The sequence below is a fragment of the Gorilla gorilla genome, chromosome 10, assembly GCF_029281585.2.
Source record: "Gorilla gorilla gorilla isolate KB3781 chromosome 10, NHGRI_mGorGor1-v2.1_pri, whole genome shotgun sequence".
Taxonomy (NCBI): domain Eukaryota; kingdom Metazoa; phylum Chordata; class Mammalia; order Primates; family Hominidae; genus Gorilla; species Gorilla gorilla.
Window position 1 is genome coordinate 139823875 of NC_073234.2, and position 24836 is coordinate 139848710.

A 24836-nucleotide genomic window follows, 5' to 3' on the forward strand; every position below is an offset into this window, starting at 1 on the left:
CACCTCGGGCTCCCCCAAAGCAGGCAGAGCCAGACTGGGTGCGGCTGTCTAAGTAGGTAGTCGCTGCTCAGTGTCTGCAGACAAAAGCCAAGGTTAGGGCTGCCTGGCGCCCACTCACCGGTTCTTGTCGCCGCCCTCGGCCTCATCCACCTCGTCTGCACTGCAGGTGGCACTGGAGTCGCTGTCCTGGGGGGCGCCCGAGCTCTTGGCTGTGGTGGCCCTGCCGCTCCCGCCCTCCTTCTTCTCTGCCTTGAGCACCCCCTCGGCCGTGGCCTCAGCGGCCTCCGCGTCCTTGCCCTTGGCCGGCCCCTCCTCGGCTTCCTCCGTGCACTCGCTCTTGACGGGCTCCTCGGCCTTCCCTGTGGCCACTGCCAGCTCCTCAGCCGCGGGGGGCTTCTGCTCCTCCCCCTCCTCCACTGGGGGCGCTGCTGCGGTCTCCTCCTCCTTCTCCTCCTTGGGGACCACAGGAGGAGGTGCAGAGGGCGACGGGGGTGCTGGTGGGGGCGTAGGGGCTCCGGTGGCTTCAGAGGCCGGGGTGGGCTCAGTGGGGGCCGGGATGTCCTCCGGTGGTGGGGTGGGTGGCTCTGGGGGTGGCCCGTCGGTGCCCAGGGTGGCTGAGGGCTTGGGCCCATTCTGCCCTGTGTCCTTGGCGGCCTCAGTGTGAGGAGAGGGGATGCTCTCGGTGTCTGAGCTGTTGTTGACAGTGGCTGTGCAGGGCGAGAAGGAAGAGGGGATGAGCAGGGTCTGGCGGGGGCTCCAGAAGAGATGCATGGCCCTGACCCTCGGGATGAGGCCGCTCTGTCGCCTGATGCCAAAACAGCCCCGAGGCTCCTACACACCTGGGCTGCTGCCTAGAGCCCCACCCCTGAGACAAAGCCCCTGACCAGGCCCCTACCCACAGCTGCTGCCCTCGCCTGGCCGCCTTTCTCCCAGACTGACCCTGCTGGCATAACCTGGTTAATTCCCAACCCCAGGACCTCCTGGTGGTCAGCACCCCCGACAGATGGAGCCAGCCTGAGGGCGGGCGCGGGCAAAGGCCATCGTCCTGGGGTTCTCCATGTTCTCATCTGAGCTCTAACCCGGCTCTGCCCCGCACTGGCTGCGTGCCACGGGAAACTCAGGTTACCTCTTGGGCCTCAGTTTTCCCATCTGCAGAACGGGAGAACAATAGTTCCCATCTCACAGGGCGGAGAAGCCGGCGATTGTGATGGCAAGGGCAACTGCCTGGTGACTGCACCACCATCGCCAGCATCATCATCACATAACAGTGCAGAATGCACTCAGTGTGAGTACAGGGGACCCACGCACAGTGGACAATGAGGCCGGTGCACGTGCAGTGGACCCACGCACAGTGGACAATGAGGCCGGTGCATGTGCAGGGGACCCACGCACAGTGGACAATGAGGCCGGTGCATGTGCAGGGGCCCCGGGCACAGTGGACAATCATGAGGCCAGTGCGTGCGCAGGGGCCCCGGGCACAGTGGACAATCATGAGGCCAGTGCGTGTGCAGGGGCCCCGGGCACAGTGGACAATGGGACCAGTGCATGCAGAAGGGCCCTGGGCACAGTGGACAATGAGGCCAGTGTGTGCGCAGGGGACCTGGACACAGTGGACAATGGGGCCAGTGCATAGGCAGGGGACCCGGGCACGGTGGACAATGAGGCCAGTGCATGTGCAGGGGCCCCGGGCACAGTGGACAATGAGGCCAGTGTGTGCACAGGGGACCCGGACACGGTGGACAATGAGGCCAGTGCATAGGAAGGGGACCCGGGCACGGTGGACAATGAGGCCAGTGCGTGCGCAGGGGCCCCGGGCACGGTGGACAATGAGGCCAGTGCATGCGCAGGGGCCCCGGGCAAGGTGGACAATGAGGCCAGTGTGTGCGCAGGGTACCCGGACACAGTGGACAATGAGGCCAGTGCATAGGCAGGGGACCCGGGCACAGTGGACAATGAGGCCAGTGCGTGTGCAGGGGCCCCGGGCACAGTGGACAATGGGACCGGTGCATGCAGAGGGGCCCTGGGCACGGTGGACAATTATGAGGCCAGTGCGCGCGCAGGGGCCCCGGGCACGGTGGACAATGAGGCCAGTGCGCGCGCAGGGGCCCCGGGCACGGTGGACAATGAGGCCAGTGCGCGCGCAGGGGCCCCGGGCACGGTGGACAATGAGGCCAGTGCGCGCGCAGGGGCCCCGGGCACGGTGGACAATCAGGCCAGTGCGCGCGCAGAGGCCCCGGGCACGGTGGACAGTGGGACCAGTGCATGCAGAGGGGCCCCGGGCACGGTGGACAGTGAGGCCAGTGCGTGCGCAGGGGCCCCGGGCACGGTGGACAGTGAGGCCAGTGCGTGCGCAGGGGCCCCGGGCACGTTGGACAATCAGGCCAGTGCGTGCGCAGAGGCCCCGGGCACGGTGGACAATGGGACCAGTGCATGCAGAGGGGCCCCGGGCATGGTGGACAATGAGGCCAGTGCGTGCGCAGGGGCCCCGGGCACGGTGGACAGTGAGGCCAGTGCGTGCGCAGGGGCCCCGGGCATGGTGGACAGTGAGGCCAGTGCATGCGCAGGGGCCCCGGGCACGGTGGACAGTGAGGCCAGTGTGTGCGCAGGGGCCCCGGGCACGGTGGACAGTGAGGCCAGTGTGTGCGCAGGGGCCCCGGGCACAGCCCACACCAACGGCCTCAGCATGGGTTTTACACAGCAGGAGCGCGATCTGTGTTGACGGAGTGGCAGGATGAAAGCATGCACCCAAGGATGGCGAGGAGACCCCAGCCGCATTCCTGGCTCTCTAGCCCCCAAACCCACACCAGGCTCTTCTTTGAGTCTCAATGTCCCCCATTTTCTGTAAAATGGGGATACTTGAAAACCCCTGCATTTGCTATCAGGGAAATCAAACCCGGTCGGAGACCCAAGCGTACCAGTGAAAATCAGCAAAGCAGTGGAGACGGGAAACTGGTCTGCTGGAGTGAGCCCGGGACCAGCATGGGGAACAGCCACTGTGCTGGGAAGGAAGCCCAGAGGCTGCGGAGCACAAATGGTGGCGCTCACAGAAAGAGGCATGTGCTCAGAAGCGGGGTTCCTTGTGGAGGACCGGGGACCTCGGGATGCCCGCCCCGGCCCGGCCCTACCCCCCAGGCCAGCCGGCCACATTCGTACCTGGGCCACTGCATTCCCCTCTGGGCACCTCATTCCCAGAGGCATGTAAGGCTGGAAGGAAGTCAGAGAAGAGTTAGAAGTGAGGCAGCACCAAGTAGTGGGAGGGGAGGGAGGAGGCAACGTGGCCAAGAGGGGCCTGAAGCCCAGTGCACAGCAGTGAGGCCTCGCTGCTGCTCGCTCTCCTGCCCCGACTGCCCTTCTCCTTGGACCGATGAGCCCTCTCCCTCTGGGCTCTGGCCAGCGAACACAGGTGACCCGCAATAGCCCTGCGCAGGCTGGTCCAATGGCCTGTTCAAGGCCAGCCAATAATGGGGTCGTTCAGGGTGAAAAGTGAGCTTCAGCCACTCTGGGTGTCCTTGCCCTAAGTCATCAGCCTCCTGGTGGAACCAGGCTCCCAGGATGCCTGGAGTGGGAGGTGTTGACCTCAGGGATGGGCAAGGTTGCAGGGAGAGGCTTTTGGGGCTGCTGGGGCCTCTTCAGCCTTCATTGTCCCCCACCAATCCCCCAGTCTCTCCTGCTTCTCACCTCCCTTCAGGCCCCAGAGCAGAGGCCACCCTTTTTAGAAACAATAGCAACAGCAGCAACGCTGGCTGCACACAGGCCAGGCTCCGTGCCGAGTTCTTCACACACGACTCCTTTAAGACCTCTAAGACTGGGAACATCAACTCTCATGTGCAGATGAGGAAATGGAGGCAGACAGGTTAATCAGCTTGCCCAAGGCCATGCTGTGGAGGCGAGAGCACTGAGCCCAGCTTCCTGCATCCCTAATCCCTGGCCTTCCTCTGCCTGGTGACTTCAGCAATGTCATTCCCTTCCTTCCACAGTCAGAGTACAGGACGTTGGGAGGCCAACACTGAGGGCCCCAGGACCAGGGATGAAACCTCTGGGTCTCAGTTTTTTCATCTACAAAACGGGCAGTTAACTTCTCGGTCTCACAGTTATCAAGGGGGTCTGGGACAGCAGCCTGCATGAGAAGCACTCCAAGGGCTTGTGACAATGCAGGTGGCTGCACTATGCCCCGAGGTTTCTGATTCAGTACGTGTGGACTGGGGCCCAAGAATCAGCACTTCTAACAAATCCCAGGGAACACTCTGCCACCGCTGCCCTAGAATCCAGGTGAAGTGCTTTGTGCAGCATCTGACACACAGGAGGTGCTTAACAAGAGTGACAAAAAAACCACCAAAAATAAAAAATAGAAACAAACCACCAGATGGCCTCCTTTCCTTTCTGCCTGGAGGTCCCCAGTACCAGGCTGCCTGGGTTTGAACCCCAGTCACCAGATGCGCCTTGGATAACCCCGCTATGCCTCAGTCTCCCCATCTGTCAAATGCGGAGAACAGCACGGCTTCGTTCACTATGAGGATACTATTATTATTACTGGAGAAACCACTGGGCCAGGGTATCACTCCCAGCCCCGCGCTGGTGTATTTCCAGCCCAGATGCAACAAGACGCTTTCCACCACCCCCGGGGAGGGGCCTGCGGTGCCGCTGGGGCTGGCTGGGTCTCCGGGGAGATTCAGGCAGGGCAACCTCAGGCTCCAACCCAGCACCTGCCTCACCTCCCCATCCTGAGCACAAGAGACAGGTCACGCAGGGTGTGCTGGCTGGGCTGGCAGACCCTGAGCCTACCGGCTGTGTGCTGGGACACCCCATGGGAGGGGTTCTCCTCTCCCCTGGGCTCCTCGTCCTTAAGATGGGCTAACACCCTGGGCACCAGGAGGCTTAATCAGGGCCTCTGACCTGCCGTCCCCGATCTCTCAGAGCAGCCACGGAAGACCACCACCTGTCACAGAAGCCTCAGCTCCAGCCACCTCAGCCCTCCCTCCTCCCCCACCCAGCAGAGCATGCCCCTCCCCGTCCCTACGGGGCTACGTAAGCTCTGCAAGCGATGCGGGGGTCATTACCACACAGTCCTGGGCAGCGTCTGCTCCGGTTTTAATGTGTGGCCATGGCTTGGCTTCTTAAAATGCTCCCACCAAGCCTGCATCCCGCCCATTCAGACACTGGAGGGATATTTACAGAGGGGACTGGGTTTCTGCTCCCAGGGTCTTCTCTTCTCCTGGCTACAGACCCAGGACCCAAAATGGGATGACCCAAGGGACTCGTGGCCCAGGCCTTCCTTCCATCAGACACTGGCCAGGCTTCTAGTCAACTTGGGTCAGAGAGACCCAAAGCTGGTGGGGAGGCCAGACTCAGTGTCCCTGACCCGCCCCCAACTTGAGATGAGTCACCCAAGGGCCCAGTTGCCCATTTCCAGCGGGGAGCGGGGATTCGGGCTGGTGAAACACTGCGGGCTGGAGGAGCCTGGATTTATCTGCAGGCTGGGCTTATGGAACCAGGAGGTGACTTGCACTTTCTGCCAGGGAGAAGCCAGGGCGTTCAAAGGCAGAGAGGGAGGGACGACAGGAACAACAAGAAGGACCCCAGACGGGGCAGGAGGAAGGAGGGTTGAATTCACCAAGGACTTGGGCTCCGCTGGGCTGCTTGTTTCTCCTTCAGAGAGTCAGAAAGGAGAGTCAGGGACACTCAGCAGAGAAGGGCTGGGGTCCTCCAGGGGCCTTCGGTCACGCCACAGGGGGAGCAGTCTAGACCCCCGGCTTCGACAGGGAAAAAGAGGCACAGGGTGGGGGTCGAAGGTGGATGCACTCGTGACCGAGAGTGCGGGGCCAGGTGTGGGCAGCCCGTGTTCAGTTCCCGGGTCTATAAACACTGATAACAAAGTTGAGCCGTGTGTTATCCAGAGCCCTGGACAACACACAGCTCATGTGGTCACAGTCCTGCATTTGAGGGGACTCGGGGGGACCTACCAGCACCACGCACACGATGGCTTTACGCCCTCTCTTCAGCAGCACTCACCTGGTGGGGCATTTGTCTAGTCTACAGCTGGTGCAAACAACACACTCTGTGGTACCTGGGGCACCTGGGCCCAGACCTTTAAGTGCCTGAGCCTCGGTTTCCCCATATAGAAAACGGGGACACCAAAGAAGGGGACTGAATTATTTATCACCCAAATAGGGACACTTGGGAGTAAAAGGAGACACTGAAAATAACTATATAACTTGTACAATATTTACCGACTGACAGATAGGTTCTATTTATGCTGGTTACCTTGTAAAAGAGTTCTGGTCAAAAAACAATTTTCGGGCCTGACGTGGTGACTCACACCTGTAATTCCAGCACTTTGGGAGGCCAAGGTGGGCAGATCACCTGAGGTCAGGAGTTTGAGACCAGCCTGACCAACATGGCGAAACCCCATCTCTGCTAAAAATACAAAAATTAGCCGGGTGTGGCAGCACATGCCTGTAATCCCAGCTACTCAGGAGGCTGAGGCAGGAGAATTGCTTGAACCTGAGAGGCAGAGGTTACACTGGGCTGTGATCACGTCACTGCACTCCAGCCTGGGCAACAGAGCAAGACTCTGTCTGAAAAAAAAAAAAAAACAAAAAAAACTTTTCCAAAGTAAATTTTTTTCTGAACTGTGACACCGGATGGGGTGAAAGACAGCAGGCACCCACAGGGCTGGCCTGGACGTCCGGTCACCCAAGCATAAGACTGAACTCATGGGCATCAGAAGAGCTGAGTGAGGCTTGGGGCTCCCAGAGAAGCTGATTATTCTCAGTATTGTTGTGGCCATCATCCTTGTGCCCATTACTGGTGAGTTTCTGGCAAGTCAGGCCCGCACCTTCCAGGAAGTCGAGGCCCCTTCTAAGGAGGACCCAGATGACTCAGGGGAGAGGAGGCTGCCGGGATCAGTTCCCGCTATGCCCTCCCTCAGAGCTCGGACCCACAGCTGCCAGCCACCTCCAAGCCGCGCCAGCCCTCACCTTCAGCCTCCTCCACCATCTCCTCCTCATTTCCGCTCACGCCCGACGCCTCCATCTCCTCATCCTCCACCACGGGCGGGAATGCAGCCTCCTCGCTGGCCGCCGCCGGCGCTTTCTTCTTCTTCCTCCGCGCGTTCCTCTCCTTCTCCTGGGGCACAGGGAAGCAGGAGATCAGGACTGGGGCCTGGGCTGTCAGCTCGGGGACTCCCCATGCCTGGGGCCTCGCCGCAGGTGCAAAGGGCAGTGATCCTGGCCATGTAGCAATGAGGGTGACCGTCCCTCTCACACCCCACCTCGGCAGCCAAGCGTGCCAGGGTTTATTTTTACCGGGGACTTTATTCTTCCATTGAGCCCCAGATACACTCTGGGTACAGGCTGGCCCCTCAGCCACCTTGACATCCTTCCTGAGCACGAGAGAACCTGCCTGACATTGCCCAGGAGTCTTCTAGTCAGAGCGAGTGACCACGCCTCCTGGGGACACCCTGTCAGCTTCATCGGCACACGTGGAGTGAATGAACACAGGAAGCTTTTCCTTGCTATGCAAGTCTCACCTGTCCCCGGGGGAACAGGCCAGCCTGGGAAGCTCGCGTTTCATTCCCTGAACCTTTACAGAACACCTACTGTGTGCCCGGCTCTGCATACCAGGGCTGTGGGGACACAAGGCACGGGGTAGACAAGGTCCTGCCCTTGGAGGCTGCCCTGCCGTTGGGGAGACCGGCAACGTGCTCCTCACACAGAAGCAGCACTCAGAGGATCAGAGGGTCGCGTGGGTGAAACGGGGTGGGACAAGGAGCACAAGGCAGGGGCTCCTCTGGACAGAACAGTCCAGAAGGGCTTCTGCAAGGAAGTGACATTTGAGCCAAGATTTGACGGCGGAGGGAATGGTCCAGGCCAGGCTCTGGACGAGAGTGGCAGGTGCGGGGAGTCACAGGTGCAAAGGCCCCTGTGTGGGGAACATGCCGGGTGTGTCCAGGAATGGAAAGAAGCCCTCATCGTGGGGCCTCCACTTTCCCCGCACCGCACCCTGCTCCTGGGAACCCCAGCTTCTCACACACAGAGCCCACCCTTCTTCCCCCAGCTTAGGCACCATCATCAAACCGCTCGTCTTGGTAGCTCACTGGGGTGGGTGTCTCTTTGTCCCCACGCTGAGCCAGGCAGAGGTTCAGAAAGCATTTGTTGACTGACTTGCTGAGCAACTGTGAAAGGCCAGCCTTTGTGGGCTTGAACGCATAGACAGCAGAGAGCAGGGGCATCGTGGAGGCAGCATCTCGAAGTGACTGGGGACTCCCAGGGGGACTGGAAAGACACTGGGGGGTGCCCATCACAGCCTGGTGTGACGGGGGGGCGGCAGCCTGATCCCTCTGGGGTTGCTGAGAAAGAGGTGGGCCCTCCGCCACACCTGGAGGTGCCCGCAGCTCTCAGCCAAGAGCCCTGTACTGGGTTGAATGGTGTCCCTCAAAGTTCACATCAACCTGGAACCTCAGACCTTATTTAGAAACGGGATCCTGCAGATGTCACTAGTTAAGATGATGCCACACTGGAGTGGGGTGGGCCCTAAATCCAACAGGACTGACAGCCTTGGAAGAAGAGGGAAACACGGATTCAGGGACACGAAGGCCCTGTGGCAGTGGAGGCACATGTGGAGGGATGCAGCTACAAGCCAAACAATGTCACGAACTGCCAGCAGTCGCTGGAAGATGGAAGAGGCTCCCCTGCAGCCTTGAACGTGAGCACAGCCCTGTGGACGCTTTGGTTCCAGACGTCTAGCCTCCAGAATTGGAAGAGAATACATCTCTGTTGTTTGAAGCCACCGGTCTGTGGTACTTCCTTGCGGCAGCCAGGGGGAATCACACATCCCTCTGCGCTGGTGCACCCGGATTCCAAGAAAAAGCTGCTGACGTCCAGACCACACAGCCTGCTCTCGGGCAAATGCCAGGTGGGCCCCGCCCACCCCAGCCCTTCACCGTGGCCAGGCTGGAGCTGGGCCTCATGGAGGGGAGGAGAGGGGGTCTCGAGCTCCAAGCCCCAGCCACAGGCAGGGAGTGGGATCACTTCCTGTCCTGCCTTCTTCCTGAGCAAACAGGGTTCCTCTGAGCACAGCCGCTTGGAACGCAGGGAGGAAAAGGGAAACGTCTGCTCGTCCGTTAGTCACGGTTTCCGACCAACAGTCGGCCAGAGGGCCACAGCCCTGCCCCTGCCAGTGCCCACAGGGCCCACAGGGATGCCCAGCTCTGCAACCCCGCACACGTCCTGGGCCCAGTCCCAGCCCTGCCCTGAATCCTGAGCCTCTCCCAGGAGAGTTCGAGCCTGTGGCGGCCTGAGAAAGTGGTGGCATGTGGGTTCTGCGGCTGCGGCTGAGGGCTCCCCCTGCTTCCCGAATCTATTTTTGGCAGACAGAGGCTCAGGAAAGACTCAGGGCTGGGTGCCCTGAGCTGCCCGGGCGGTGGCTGGGACATGGGAGACGCTCAGAGTCTCGCAGGGAACAGGGGTCTCCTGTCGGCCTGGTCGTGGTGCCCAGCATCCTGGAGTGCAAGGTGTCTCTGCGGGGGGCGGGGTGGGGTCTCTGAGGCAGTGGACGGGGATGGTGCCAATACCCTGAATCCCCACAAAGCTGGGTCTCAGAGAGAGTCCCAGGAGTTACAGTTAATCCTTACACATATGGTCCAGCACCATGGGATCAGGAGGTGTGTGTAGAATAGGAGATGCTAGTGATGGCATTAATCATTACGCCTGACGTTTATTAAGCACCTACTATGCGCCAAGTGGTTTCTGGTATTAATTTACTGGACCTGCACAGCTGCTCTGCAAATCACCGCATGCCACCCCCTGCTTCAAACTCTCCAACACCTGGATACAATCCCCAAGTCCTCCCCCTATCCATATGGCCCTGTGTGATCCAGCCCTGGACCCCGCCTGCCTCTCCAAGCTGCTCTCCCCTCTCCCCTCCTCAGAGACTGTGCTACAAACACACTGCCCTCCCTGCTCGCTGCCCCAGCCACAGGGTCTCTACACTGGCTGTTCCCCTGCCTGGACACCCTTCCCCCAGATATCTGCATAACTCACTTCCTCACCTCCTTCGGGCCTTAGCTCAGACATCAGAGAGGTCTTCCCTGATCACTCCATCATTAGCTCATCCCTCCCACCCCCACCATCAATCACTTTCTACCACATTCTTCTCATAGCATCTTCAGACTCCATTCTGAAATTGAGTGTGTGAACCTGTCTCTCGCACCAGCTCCTCAAGGGCTGGGATCTTTGTTCTCTGCTGTATTCCCACCATACCTGGAACAGTGTCTAGCACAGAACAGACGCTCTGTAACTATGTCTTTAGATGAATGAACCTGATAGACAGTGACAATGGCTCAGAGAGGCAAAGACACTTGCCCAAGACCATACAGCTCATGAGTTGAGGAGCTCAGATTTAAATGCAGGCCAGGTTCAAACATTTCATGGCTGGACCATCTCTCTGCAGGCCTGTGCAGCCTCAGGTAGAAGAGATTAACAGCAGAAAACAAGGCGGGGCTGGGCCAAGGCTGAGGCGGACAGAGACTGAGGAACGTGGAAGCCGAGCCCCAGGGGCCTGAATTCACAGATGGGAGAAAAGGGTAACCTTCGGCCATAAGGAGGGGGAGGGAAACCTCGCAGAAGACACTGATGCCAAGTGTTACATAACTCCGGGACATGCCCCGCCCACCCGGCCGCTGGATCCTGCTTCCTGCTGACGTCGCCTGCGGCCACACTCGGGCCAGACCTAGTGCAAGGCGGGAGGGGACACCCACTGACCCTCTGCTTCCCCACTCCTTCCTTCTCTGGCCAAGGGTGACATGTCTTCCTGTACTCCAGACAGGGCTGGGCCAGCAGCCAGAGGTGGCTGTTACTGTGTTAGGATTCACTGGGATATGCCCTCCTCCCTGGGACTGAAAGGCACAGGGGAGGGGCAGGAGGTGGAGGTCACCAGGTTCAGCGGCACCTCTCCTGGTGAGACCTGCTTGCTTACTGCAGCGATGGGGAGCTCACCACTGCACCAAGAACGGCTACTTGAAGACGGATGGCCTGGCCTGAGCCCCACTTCCTGTAGTGGGTCCCTGCATCTGCTCCACTTTCTCTGCAGCCCGCGATATGAGGGTGCTCCTTCAAGGTCGGCCAGGAGCGAGAACCAACCCCACACTCCCAAATCACTCATTCTCATCCAGGTCCCAACCTGGATCTCGGGGTCCCCTCCTGTCCACGCCTCCAGAGTCTTCAGCGTCAGGGGACAGAAGGGCCACCTTCTTTATCAGCTTTGACTGTGTCATTCGGATCAGAATAACTTTCATTGACACTAGGACGACCCACTTTGAGTCCAGCCCTGGATGGGGGCCGTGTCTCAGCTCAGAATCCTTCAGTGCAGCCCCTACTCCCTCCACGCTCCACTAACGAAGTGTTAGCTCCACAGCCCAGCAGGAAAACCCCATCCATGTCTCTGCCCTCAGGGCAGCTGCCATTGCTTCCCTGGGATACAGCAGGCGCTGAATATGGGGCTGCTGAATGGACAGTGAGGATAATACTGAATGCTTATTGAGGGCTGACCAAGGACCAGGCACCACCCTTTACAAAAAGAAACACACTTGTTCTTCAACAGCCCTACGACTGGGTCCCATTCTTATCCCCATTTTACAGAGGTGGAAACTGAGGCACGGAGAGGTGAAGCCCAGTATCCTTGGACCCAGTCACTAAGTGGCAGAGCTGGGGTACAAAGCCACTAGCTCCAAAGCCCTGCTCTGCACCATCCTTCTGGAATGCCTCTTTGAATGAATGGATGAATGAATGAATGAATCAATCAGTCGTGAGTGTGCCACCACCAGCACCATCAGAGCTCTCACTAGCAGAGTGCCTGGGGCATACTAGGCCGCATTCCCAGCACTCTGCAGGCAGCCACCCAGTGTATTCCCATAACAGCCCTTTGAAGTGGGTTCCATTATTGTCCCCATTTCAGATGGGGAAACTGAGGCACAGAGAGCACAGGTCACTTCCCCAAGGCCACACAGCTAGTAGGTGGCAGAGCCTACGTCCAAACTCAGCTCTCCTGGGCCCAGTCCCTGCTCCCAACCCATAGCACACTGTGGCTGTGCCTGCACGCACCATTCAAGAGGCGCCCTCATCAGTGGGATCTCTGGCTGCATGTTCGTCCACGCCAGCGGCTTCACTGGTGGTCACCACACCCAACAGGGTGCCTTAGGCATGGCCCGTGCCACCTTGGCCCAGTGCTCATACCTCCCACAAATCTCCTAGTCTAATAAAACCTTCCAACTCAAAAAAAAAAAAAAAGAGGGGGCCTCAGGTGGCCCTGAGAAGGGGGTAGATGGTATCCAGATAAAATAACAATAACCACAGCAGTAAGAGTAACTAGGGCACGTCGCCCTCCCGGAGCGCTGCCCCTCTGGCAGGCACTAAGGACCTCACAGGTAATCACTCGTTCACTCCTCATAGGACCTCTTGGATAACAACTGTTATTCTCCTACCTTACAGATGGGGAAACTGAGGCTTAGAAGGCTGAATTCACTGCCCAAGGTCACAGGGGTGCCCAAATCCACAAGCTGGGCCTTGACCCCAGTCTCGCCCTGGGCCTAATGGGATGGTTCACCGTGCTGGGGTCTCTGGTCCTCCAAGCCACTCTCAGGTTTTGGAGTCTCTAGGGGTACAGTGGGGCCACACCCTGTGGAAGCCTGGAAAGCCAGGCTGTGTGGCAGCAGGCTGCAGCGGGGGGAGACGTCCGTGGTCGTGGGGTGAGGGGGACAGGCGGAGGGGGCCCCAGAGGGGGGAGGCCGGGGGAGGGGGGAGGCAGGGGGAGGAGAGAGAAAGAGAAAGGACAGCTGGGGAGAAAGCAGGAGGCCCTTTTTGTTCCTGGCGAGATGCTCAGGGCCAAAGCCCTGCCCCCAAGTCATCCTGGATGAACCACCTCAGACTCCTGACCTGGCTGACAGAATCAATGGCCCACAACATCCCCCGGCCCAGGCCCCCTTCTGCGCCCCCAGGCTGCTCAGGCCCTCTTTGCCAGAAGGGACTCCAGCAAGTGTTAGGGACGGGGTTCCGCACATTCAGCCAGATGCGGTGCCTTCCTCCACACCCAACCAGAAGGCCCGAAGCATCCAGAAGAAAAAGGCGCTGCCTGAAGCCCTGAGCTCTGGGGACAAATCCCAGGGGCCAATGTGGAGGGCACGCGGGGCACTGCTTAACTGGAAGTGATGGGGAGGGGCCTCCCTGAGGCCAGAGGGTGGATCTCAGCCCTGACCACAGGGCCGTGGGACCGTGCCCCCTCGGTCCCGGAGCCACCAGCAGCCGCGCGCACACATGACTCACTAAGAACCCACTCGGGAGGGTGGAAGGATGTCCTTAAATTCTGCACAGTGCTTGGGCGGAGTTCAAACAGGGGGAGGCTATACCTGGTCCTCCCACTGCAGGCTGTGTGACCTCACAGCCTGCTCACCCTCTCTGGGCCTCAGCAGGTTGCATGGAGGGAGCAATTCAGCACGGCCTGCCGGAACCCACTGCACACACTTTACACCCAGGCACAAGGCAGCCCGATGTCATGGTTCGGGAGTGGCGGGGGGAGTAGTCGTCCTGGGGGAGGGGAACTATGCAACCCCTCCCTCAGTGCTTCTGTATCAATGAGGAAACACGCAGCCTAGCGATGAAGAGCGTGGGTGCTGATCTCATAACTGTGGGTGCATATCGCAATTCAGTCGCACATGAGCCTAAGCCTCAGTTTCCCCAGCTCCAAAAAGGGGACAATGCTTGGCAAGTGTGTCAAAGAGGGAGAAAGGAGGGAGGAAGGGAAGGAGAGAGGGAAGGCAGCAGAGGTCTCCCCAAAATGCTCCTCAATTCCCAGAAACAGCTGTGGAAGAAGCGGCTGCTCCTCAGAGGCCATTTACACGCCGGCGAGGCGAGCCTGCACCTTCTGTGCTTGTGGAGGAGGGAAGGATCTCAGCCTCCCGTGGCCTGCCTCAAGCCCTCCAGGATGCTGGGGCTGAGACGTCCGCCCCCGCCCCCCAGACCTGTCCCTCCCCCGCCACGGCAGCCCTAAAGCTGTGAGGTCAAATGGGGCGGGGGAGCCACTCGCTCAGGACCCATTTGCCTCCGGGTCCTCATTCCAACGCGCTGACAGCCCGAATTCCTGGCTGAGTCAGTCTGGTCCACCGCGCTCCTTCCCCCACACCATGAGACAGGGCTGAGGGCCCCCAGAGGTGTCTGTCTGAGAGGAGTGGGGTGCAGGGTGGGGGTGGAGGGCAGCCTGGCCCGGCCCGTCTCCAAGGCAGGGACACTCATAGCAGCATTGCCGCCTGCAGCCATGTCGGGGTACTCCCGGTCTTGAACCCCCAGAAGCTGAGTTCTAACAAGGCGGCATAATAGCCCCTCCCCAGCCCATGCCTCCTGGGGTGCAGAGACATCTCCTGAGGCGGTCTGGGCTCCTCTCCCAGCTTCCCGGAGGCGCGGTACAGCGTGACTGGGGACTCACCATCTTCAGCTTGTGCTGCTGCAAGATCTCATCAAGGTTCTGCCTCTTCTTGTAGTTGAAGTAGAAGTTCTTACACTGCGACACAGTCTTGGAGCCCACCATTCGGGCGATGGCCGACCAGTTGCGGCCGTGTTCCAGGAGACCTGTCTCAGGAGAGGAGGGCAGTGAGAGGAGGCCAGGCCCGGCACGCAGAGGGGGCCTGCATCCATGGCCTGGGGGGCAAACGGGCCTGGAGCAGAAACCCAGCCTGGGGCTCCCTGCTCAGGCCCAGGACCTCTGGAAGAAGAGACAGTGATGGGCCACGTGTCCCCTGGCGGGGAAGGTACTAGAAGGTGGCAGGCCTGGCCTCTGGGGTCTGGTTTCTCAGTCACTTGACTCCAGGCCAGGATGCATGGGAAAGGCCTGGGCTGGAGGAGCCAAAAGCGACAGGTGAAGCCCCACCGAGGCCACTGCGTGGGAGTCTGGGGGCAGAGGGCTGTGAATATCCAGAACACACAGCCTCTGCCCAGGCCCCACCTCTCCTGCTGGGCGGAGGGCCCGGCCGACGTGACCCAGCCCTGACACTTGCTCACAGCTGCAGGCGAGGCCTCGGGAGACGGGTTGTTTTCCGGCCACACCGGCCCAGCGAAAGGAAGGGACGTGGTGAGCAGGGGATGGGAGGGTGGAAGTCAGGGTGGGGATGAACTGGAGCCAGGAGCCTCCAGGCCCAGGTTAACTGGGGCACCTCCAGGGCCCAAACTCCCTAAGGGCACCTAAAGGCCCACTCAGGACTCGGGGCCCACCAGGCCTGGTTGCGCAGCTGGAATTTGCTCCCAAACCCCAACCCGCACCACCAGGAGGTTCTCTCAGCCTCACAGACCTCCTGCTGTGGGAAGAGACCCTCCAGGAATTGGCAGAAAAAGTTCCCTCCATCACCAGGTCTCAGGCCAGAACCAGAGCATGCCACCCCCCAGGTTCTAGTTTCAAGGCCACAAACACCAGGCTCGGCAGAAACACAGCCCCTGCTGCACCAGAGGCAGTGCCTGGGAAGCCAAGCCCCCGGTCTCGGCCTGTCTGCCCGGCGAGCTGCGGCACACACAGGCACAGGCCAGGCAGCTCTATATTTATGCCTGTGTCTCCAGCGGCGTGACCTTGTGTGGCCCAGCCAGTCCATGCAGGTAGGGCCTGCCCACTTTCCCAGGGCTGTGGGAGAGACAGGGAGTGCTCCTGACCTAGGGGTCTGTGCGGCAAGAGGGTGCCCCTCCAGGGCAGCAGGCCCCAAGGCTGAATCACGTAGCTCGGGACATGGCAGCCTCCCTGAGCTGGAGCTACACTTGTAAGGACTTTAATGAAAGATTTCCCATAATGAAGGTTTTAACCATTTTCCTTGAATAAATCAAGCTGCAAGCCAAGCTCCAGCTAAAATTGTTCAGAGGTTGGGGAGCCGAGGGGCAGCTGTCTGTGTTGGTATTTTCTTTCATTCATTCATTCATTCATTCATTCATTCATCCATCCACCCACCCACCCACCCACCCACCCACCCACGTGCTGGCTGCCTGCCTGCCTGCTACACACAAGGCTCTAATGCAAATAAAACAACAGCAGCAGAAACATCAACACATCAGCCCGTGGCACGGCTAAGTGACAGAGTTTGCAAAGCCCTTCAAAGACTTGGTTCCGTCTCATCCTTGCTGTCATGGCTGTGACCATTTTCCCACCCCCAGGAGGGGGAAATCTCGGTTCAGAGGGTCCCGCCAACTCACCCAAGCATAGAGGACCAGCCAAGGGGGGCAACGCGGGTGTGGGGCCCCAGACTTCCTGCCCTCCGGGTCCTCTGGCCCCCGTGGCGTGGGGGTGGCACTGACTGACAGGCCACCTGCTCGCCTGCCATGGCCCTGGGAGCCACGTGGCCTCACAGCCCGCTCCTCAGGGTTCCTCAAGGACAGGCGCAGAAGGGAGGGCCGGGGCGTGGGATCAAGTGGCACCCGGCCCCTGACCTTTCCCTCCGCCCGCGCCAGCAGCAGCTGCCACTTCCAGAACCTGGCGGACGGGGCCGTGCGTTTATTTATATTTCCCCAACAGGGGCCAAGAGAGCCCAGGCAAACACGCTGGGCCAGAGGGATCACAGACCCGGCACCCGGGTGGGAGAGGGCAAGAGGGGGCGGGTCTCCCATCTGGGCCTGCTGGGTGGGGTGGGCATGGAGAGCTCAGGGGACGGGGGGAGGGTGGCCCAACAACGCTGGGGAGGTTGACATTTCCAAACTCAGTCAATAAATAAGGAGGTAGCTAGGAGCCTCGCTGGGGGCTGGGGACCCTAATTAACTCCGATCATGGGGGCAGTGGGAGTGGGTTGAGGGCAGAGGAGAGGGGATGGAGGTGGGGGTGGGGGTCACCCAGCCCTTCCTGAAAACATACGGCTCCCAAAGGAGCTGGGCAGAGTCACCCGGGCGCCTGGCCAGAGCTCGCTAGCAGTCTTGGCCAGCCCTTCTGCTCTCCGGCCTCAGTTTCCTTAACTGCCGTGTGAGGGGCCAGAGTGGGTGTCCCATTAGTGCCGGCCAGGGCTGCGGGGTAGGGGCAGGCTGGCACTGGCTTCCTCTGGTTCCTGTTCTGGGAAGCCCAGGCAGAGGGTGCCGGGCACAGAGAGAAAGACTTTCCACCCTACCGTGCCTTGGAGCCCACCCCGCCAGACCCAGCTTGAAGCCCCAGTCCACTTGGAGAGACCCCCTGTGCACACAGCATCACAGACCTTCCCAGGCACAGATCCAGGTCCCACCCCTGCTTCCAGGAGAGCTTCAGCCCAGCAGGGAGAGAGAGGAGGGGGCATGGGGGAAAGGATGGGCTGGGACCCCCATCCACTCCAGGGGCCCAGAACTCCGACTCCCCAGCTGCCCCAGCTGCCCAGCCTCAAATCCCAGATGGCCACGTTGCGGTCCCTGTCCCTGCACCCGCAGTCCCCCATCCCCTCCCCAGGACCACTCACTCACATCCTCTCATTCGCGTCTCCCCCTCGGCCAAGTTTTCCGGAAACATAGGGCTGGGAAGATGCCCCAGGGAGCGGGCCCAGAGAAGTGGGCCGGCAGGCTGGGCGGCCACGGTCGGCTCTGCGAGGCTGCTGGCTGGCGTCTGCTGGCGGCTCAGCTCAGCCTCACATCCTTCTCCGTCCCACGGTGAGGGAGGGAGGGAGGGAGGGAGGGAGCGAGGGAGGGAGGGACGCGGCGGGTGGAGGCTGGCTCGAGAGGGGCGGGAGGCAGCTCCTCACAAGCCCGCCTGCCTGTGGTGGCCCGGGGCTCCTCCAGCGGCCGCTGCCACCTCTGACGCCTCTGACGCCGTCCCCAAGCCGCTGTGGGCGCGCGAGGTGCCCTTCCCCGAGGGTGGTGGGTGGCGGGAAGTTGTCAGTGGTGCGTGTGGGGTGCCCCTGGGCCAGGTATCACCGGGGCGCAGCGTGCCGAGCTCCTCCAGCACCAATGTGCCCAGTGCGGACGCTCAGCGAGCAATGCCGGCCAGAGCCCACAGACCCCCGGGCCGGGCAAAATCCAAGGACCCAGGCCCAGCAGGGCAGCCGTGTCCCCCGCAGCCGGGCTCAGCTCTGATCTTCTTCCTGCCTGACCCAGCGAGACGCGGCAGGACTGAATGTGACCTCCAGACGGAGGCTCGCGGCGGGCGGGCAGGCGGGCGGGGGAGCGTGGCAGAGGCCCAGGTTCACAAGGGGCGGGCCAACTTGGCACTGGCTCCCCCTCCCTCTCTCCCCATCCGCGGTGGTGGCGGCGTCAGCAGTGGTAAGAACAGATGAGGGTTCCAGAAAAACAGAGCTTCTCCACCCCCGGCAGACGGGGAGCAAACAGCTTCTTCCGCCATCATCCCCTGCCGCCCGTCCCCCACCCTCCGTGTCAGTTCCACCTGAGCTCTGCCCCCTGCCTGGCCTGATGCTGCCGAGGCTGACCGAGCCCTCTGTCGGGGGCTGTGGGTGGGCAGGGCTAGCCTCGCATTCCGGAGGGATCCCGGGACTTGAGGAGCCTTTGCAGGGTGCACGTGAGACCTCCAACCACTTAGGGGAGGGGGAAGGGTTTGGGGATTTGGGGTCCCCAAAGGGCCCTCTGCTGCTGGGGGGTCTCGGGACCACAGCTGCCCCTTTCGTCCTCCTCCGAGAGCCCCTGCAGCCGTGAAGAAACACTGTGGGAAATGCCGGGGAGCCTCCCAGAAGGTTGAAAGTTAACTGAGCTGAACTTTGGATCCTAGATTCAGGTCACGACCGACTTCCCTGACTCTGGGATCATTAACCTGCTTTTCCCTTTAACTCCCAGCCCTTCCATCCTGCCCCCTAAAAACCTGGGGAGCAGAAGGCGTCTCTGGAATGTCCCTGCACCCCCAGCCCTCGTCCTGGGGCACGATGCCAGGGGAGGGCAACAAACCTCAACCACATCAGGGATCTGGGCCTCTCCACCTGAGTCCTGCCCTCTGCCCTCTGCAGGGGAGGTCTCAGTGCACTTTTAAGGATGCCAACCCCGTGAAATCACTCCTCTGCTTAAAATCTTCCAGTGACCACATGAAGCTCTTGGAATAAAATCCAAAGGCCCTAGCACGGCCCAGGTGACCCTTAGGAGCCAGCTCCATGAACCCGCCCAGCCTCTCTCTGGGTCACTCGTGTGTGCCCCAGGGCCTTTGCACCAGCTGCTCCTGCTGCCTCCACGGGTTTCCTCACGGATGTGCCTTGTCTTCCCTCTGGTCTTGGCTCAAGTGATAGCTCCTCAGAGAAGCCTTCCTTGCCCGCCCCTCCAAAGTGAACCCCCCGTCGCCCTGCCATCCCGGGGTTTGATCATCTTCATAGCTTTCACCGCCTCTGAAATTAGCTCCCTCGTTCCACTGCTCATCGGCAGGTGTCCGGGGCCTGCTGAGCACCCTGGGCATCTCTGCCACCCATCTGGGTCCCTGGTAAGGAGCTTGCAAAGGAAGAGGGGGCTGTGCATTTAGCTCTGCAGGGGCCCCCGAACCCTCCCAAAAGAGGCTGGGGTATCCCCATTGACACCCAGGCACACGCCCCCCACACTCTGTGCCAGGGCGGAGATGGCAGATTCTGCCACCATGCCCTGTGGTCTGGATTCCCCGACCCCACTTCTAATTTCTAAGGAAGGAGTTTCGTTCTGAAGAGTCAGGAGGCAGGAACTAGGAAGTGAAATTGACCAAGACAGGAAGTCCAGCCAGGAGGTCTGAGTCACAGACGCCGAGTGGAGAGCCAGGCGCAGGGGCCCGGCGGCCACGGGAGTGGGTGCTTGGGGCTCCGCTGGGCTATTCCTGCTCTGGGCACCCATGGGGCAGCGTCCCACATGCCATCCGGGGGCCCATGACGAGCTGTTCTCGTGGGGGCCAGGACTCAGCCTCCTCGGCTCAGGTGCTCTGGCCCTCAGGGAGGCCTGTGCTGCTGCTCAGATGCCTCCAAGCTGCTTTTCTCCAAGGGTCTGCAAACCTGCATCCACAGCTAGGACTCCGAGGGGACCACACCACCGCCCATCTGCATCTGGGGATGTTGCAGCTGTTTTCTCTGGAAGTCAGCCCCCAACTCTGGAAACACACTCGCTCTCCCCACCCCAGCCAGTCACCTCCAGCCTTGACGTTTCCCACCCCTTCCATGAAGACTCACAGGCTGCCTGCCAGAGGGGTGCATCGACCACCGCCCCCCACCTGCCATTTTCCCCGAGAAACTCAGCATGTTCTGCCTAAAACCCTATCAAAGTTGGGAGGAAAAGAACCCAGCCGTCTTGGGCCTGAGTCATGCCACTTCCTCATTTCAGAAACCCCAAGCCCTGGGGGGGTTCCACAGGGACGGTGCCTCCGCATTGACACCCTTGACAGGCCGGGCACTCCTGCGTGTCTTGTCAGGACTTCCCGAACTCCGGCCATCCTGAAATCCCATCAGGATGTTGGCTGGATAACATCACATCTGGACTTGCACCTTCCCACTCTTTTCTCTCCATCTACTCTTTCAAAAATCAGCCTCGCTATCTGCCTTAGCCTCCGCATCAGCAATTATACCCATAAATCATAGGTACGATGTGAAAAAGCTACGTCTTCTCCCAGCTCTCAAAAAAACCCAGACTCATTAAGATGAAATAAAGTCACCTGCATACGACCTGGCGCTGTCTCGCCTACCATTTCCGGAAGTGCCACGTTACACCTTTCAATGTCACGTTTTCCTACGGAGCAGAGCAAAGTTGGAAGCCAGCCTGGGGGGTCAGACAGACCACCCCACGCCCTGTGTCCACCGCAATGGGCTGGGTGAGCACTGGCTCTCCCTCTGGCCTTGGTCTTCTCCTGTGCAAAGCAGAAGTCGTGTGTATGCGTGCGTGTGTACACACACGTGTGGAGGGCCTGCCTTGCTTGTGAGCACCAGCCGCGCCACGTTGACGACAGGCATCATTACTACCGCATCAACCGCCAGGTGCTCCTTCCCTGAGTCAGGAGCCACGTGGATGGGGATTCATGGGTTTCCCCTAGGAGGGAAGGGGGGCTTGTCGATGCCTGATTTCATCTTCAAGGGTGCTGTCAAGAGCAAGAGTGTGGTCCAGAACCTGCCCCTGTGTCTGGCTGTACCCCAAGTTCCTGCAGAAACCCCAATTTTTTCCTCCCTCCAAACCATCACAACAGACTGTTTCTCACATATCCGGCCGGGAGGCCAACCAGCCCCAGACATGCACCCTCCCTAGTGGTCTCTCTCCAGACCACACGTGGTGACAGTCTCCTTGGACACGAGCCCCGAGGCACCGCACCGTCCCTGCCTGGTATACCATCCCTCCTGAGTCACACAGCCCGAGTATTGCCTCCTGCTGGGCCCTGACGGACAGCTGCACCAGGAAGTAGCCGGGCAGACCCAAACCCAGGAGCAGCAGCACTGCCTACCGGCCCGCCCACCCCACTGTAAGCTCTGGCAGCTTTGTGCGGCAAAGCACACAGGCGCTTCTCTTTTGGGGGGCCCATGGTGGGCACAGCCCAAGGCTTTCCCAGTGGACATGTAGTGGAGGAGGTCCTGCTCTCCAGGCTCCAGGCTGGGGGCTCACCCCTCCCCTTCCCATGCCTTAGACGCTTCATCCATAAAAGCCCGTCAGGCCAGCCCATGTGCACAGCAATGGGTGGTTCCTGCCTCGCTCCTGTGAGAAGTGGCAAGGCCACTAGACAAGGCAGCTGGAGTCCTGGGGGAGGCCTCTGGGGTCTGCCCGGGCTTACCGGGAGCCACCAGGGCCTGGTCTCGCACATCCTCCCACTGTTGGCCGCTCCCTGGAGATTGGGAAGGACTGGCAGCCCGGAGGCGGGCCAGAGCCAACTCCCGGTCTAGAATGGTGTGACAATGGTGTGACCGGGAGCCTCCCAACCCCCTCCACAGCAGGTTCTCTGCCCGCCAGAGAAGAGGGCTGGGGCCTGGAGGAGCTGCCAGCAGAGCCTCGGGCCTCTCGCACAGCTGGGTCAGGCTTCCAAGCCAGGCCAGGCTGACCTTTCCCAGGGGAACCGAGTCCCTCATCCCAGCCCTGCTCCTGCCCTGCCCCTCCTTCCCCACTTGGCGCTGGGCCCGAGGGCAGGCGGCCAGCTCCCCGGAGCTGCCCGGTTCCTGGGGAAGCTGCCTCCTGAACATTCTCGGTCCTCAGGCAGCACAAGCCCCAGGGCAGGCAGCCACAGCCCAGTGCACACAAGAAGGGAAGTTGCTCACTTGCCCACCAGAAACCCTATGGCCGTCATGTCCCCAGCCCCTCCCCAATGGCCTCCCACGCTCTAGAGTAATAGCTACACTCCATCCCATGCTGGCAAGGCCAGGCTCCCGGTGGCCCCTCTACCTTCTGGGATTCAACCACTTCTCATGGGGCCACACTGCCCCTGCCATGGGGCCTTTGCACATGCCTGTCCTGCCTTTGTTATCTGGTCAACAGGTTGGCCCATGGACTAACCTGTTCAGCTCTCATGCCAACCCCATTCCTACTCTGCAAGTAGAGTGCCTGGGTTCAAATCCCAGCTCTACCACTTCACAGCTGTGTGACCCTAGGCTGCTCACTAAGCCTCTCTAGGCCTCGGTTTCCTCATTTGAATAACAGAAATATTAACAGCACCTGCCTCCTAGTCAGGTTGGTAGAGATAAAGTGACTTCATACACACAAAGCTTCCAGCAGTGCCCAGCACGCAGGATGGGCTCCACGGTGTTACTGGGTGATATTCACTATTATTTCATGCTCTGGGTGTCAGCCCCTTCCTCAGGGGAGCCCTCTGACTGGTGGCCCCCAGCACCATGGAAGTTCCTCCAGTTGTCACTGTACATTTGCTTGGCAGGTGACTTACCTCCGACCCCCATCGCCGGGGCGAAGACAGAGGTGGCGGGGGCCGAGGCCCCAAAGTGTAGGCACCTGCTCAGGGTCAGACTCTGCAGGAGGCACAGCTGGGACCCAAACCTAGGCAGCAGGGTCTGGAGACTGCGCCCTAAGCTGGCGGCCTGCTATTTCTGAGTGCCTACTGTATATCAAGGACTGTTCCTATGTGGCTCGCTCCATCTTTAAAGTGCCCCTAGGAGGTAGCATCCCTGCCTCATCTGAGAGAACGATGGTAACTGAGGGTGAAACAGATGGGCCAGGCCAAGGTCAGGGGGCTAAGGACCTGCTTGTAGCTACAAAGTGATGGGGAGGTCGGTATGCCCCGGGCAGCACTGCCCTCAGCTCTTCTGTGTACTTTCACCAAAACCCCATGAAGGTGGGTGTGCTGGGTTGGAGAGCATCCCCCCAACATTTTGTGTCCATTTTGTGACCTTATTTGGAAAAAGGATGTTTGCAGATGTGATCAAGTCAACATGGGGTCATACTGGATTGGGGTGGGTCCTTGTAAGAAGAGGAAAATGTGGACAGAGACACGCAGGGAGAAAGGCACACAAAGACAAAGGCAGAGCCTGGAGGGATGTGGTCATGAGCCAGGGACTGCCAAGGCTGCAGGCAGGCGCCAGGGGCTGGGGGAGGCAAGGCAGGCTCCTCCCCAGAGCCTCTGGAGGGAATGCAGCCTCTTGGATGCCTTCAACTTGGACTGCTGGCCTCCAGAACAGTGAGAGAATACATTTATTTTAAGCCACCCAGTTCATGACCCTTTATTATGGCAGCCACAGGAAACATACAGTGGGCGCTCCTTGAATCCCACTGTACAGATGAAGAAACTGAGGCACAGAGGTTGGCTGACTTGCCTGAGGTCACACAGCTGAAACATCCAGGGGTTGAGACCTGGTTTCTCCCTAGGGATGGGGCCCCTCTGCTGCTCATCCTCCAGGGCCATGCTGCTAAAGTCTTCCAGAAGCTTCAGGCAGGCTGGGGTCCGAAGGCCCTGGGGAAACCTGGCTGCTTATCTGCCCAGGATCCCCGAGGGAGGGGTGGGGCTGGCTCATTCCTGAGTGCCCCTGCCACACAGAGAGTGAGGCACTATGTTGCTGAAATGATGGGTAAAGGATGGGCAGAGACCATCTGCCTCAGCAATAGCCGCTTCTCCAGTCCCTTTTCCTAACTCTTGGTTTTCTGGGCGGGGGCTCCAGAACGTTCCTAGCTTCTCCACCCCGACCCCCTATGGAGGAGTTGCTGGGGCCTGCCAGCACCTGTCTCCCCGCCCCACCCCCGCTCCCTCCTGCCACCGCCTGGAACACACAGCCATTAGCAGCCACCCTGAGCAGTAATTGTCCAGATTGCTGTAATTCACGGCAGACGAACACGCTGCTGCTCACGACGTTATTACAAATGTCACTGAGCAGGGCCTCCGCGTGCACGGCCCCCAGGGGACTCTCACTGCCGTCTCCATGGGCAGGACCCAGGATGAGCTCACTGTCATCACTGAGGACCCAACCTTGAGATGGTGGGACACGGGCTCCTCTCCGCCGGTGAGTCATCCCCAGCTGTCCTCCCAGCCTCCGGATCTGCCCTTCCAGAAGGCAAACAGAGGGCAGGCACTGTCTTCCCAGTTCTCAGGCAATGAGCGGCGGGAGAGGGGGTGGTCACCGGTGAGGAGGTGGTAGCGACAACAGGAGACACGAGAAGGGATGGAGAGGCGGTGGGACCCTGGGCTGGCCGTTTGGGGATGTCCACGCGGAGTCCTCCGATGGGTGGGTGCTCTGGGAAATCTCCCAGCCAACAGGCTGAGATCCCAGGGACTCACCTGTGATTAAAAGTCTCACACAATTCTACACAAATGCTCACAGCAGCACTCTTCACAACAGCCACATGGAAACAACCCACACATCCCCCAAGAGATGAACGACCGACAAAATGTGGTCCGTGCAGGTGATGGAGTATTATTCAGCCGTACAAAGCTACTCAGATGAACCTCAGAACCATCATGCTCCCAGAAAGGAGCTAGACACAAAAGGCCACACACTGTAGGATTCCATT

At 60.2% G+C, this 24836-nt stretch overlaps 1 protein-coding gene across 37 annotated transcripts in view; it reads right to left on the reverse strand.

The window, feature by feature from the left end:
• Positions 1–24836, reverse strand: part of NCOR2 (nuclear receptor corepressor 2) — a 245481-nt gene that overhangs the window by 47533 nt on the left and 173112 nt on the right. For 28 of the 37 annotated variants that reach the window (XM_055358335.2, XM_055358347.2, XM_055358340.2 and 25 more), the window contains 4 exons: positions 14473–14615; positions 6978–7125; positions 3154–3204; positions 119–707 (listed from right to left, as the gene is read on the reverse strand). In XM_055358335.2, coding sequence (XP_055214310.1) covers positions 119–707; positions 3154–3204; positions 6978–7125; positions 14473–14615 — 931 coding nt within the window. The remainder of the gene's footprint in view (positions 1–118; positions 708–3153; positions 3205–6977; positions 7126–14472; positions 14616–24836) is intronic. The other 9 variants (XM_055358371.2, XM_055358370.2, XM_063694486.1 and 6 more) reach the window with 1 other exon arrangement.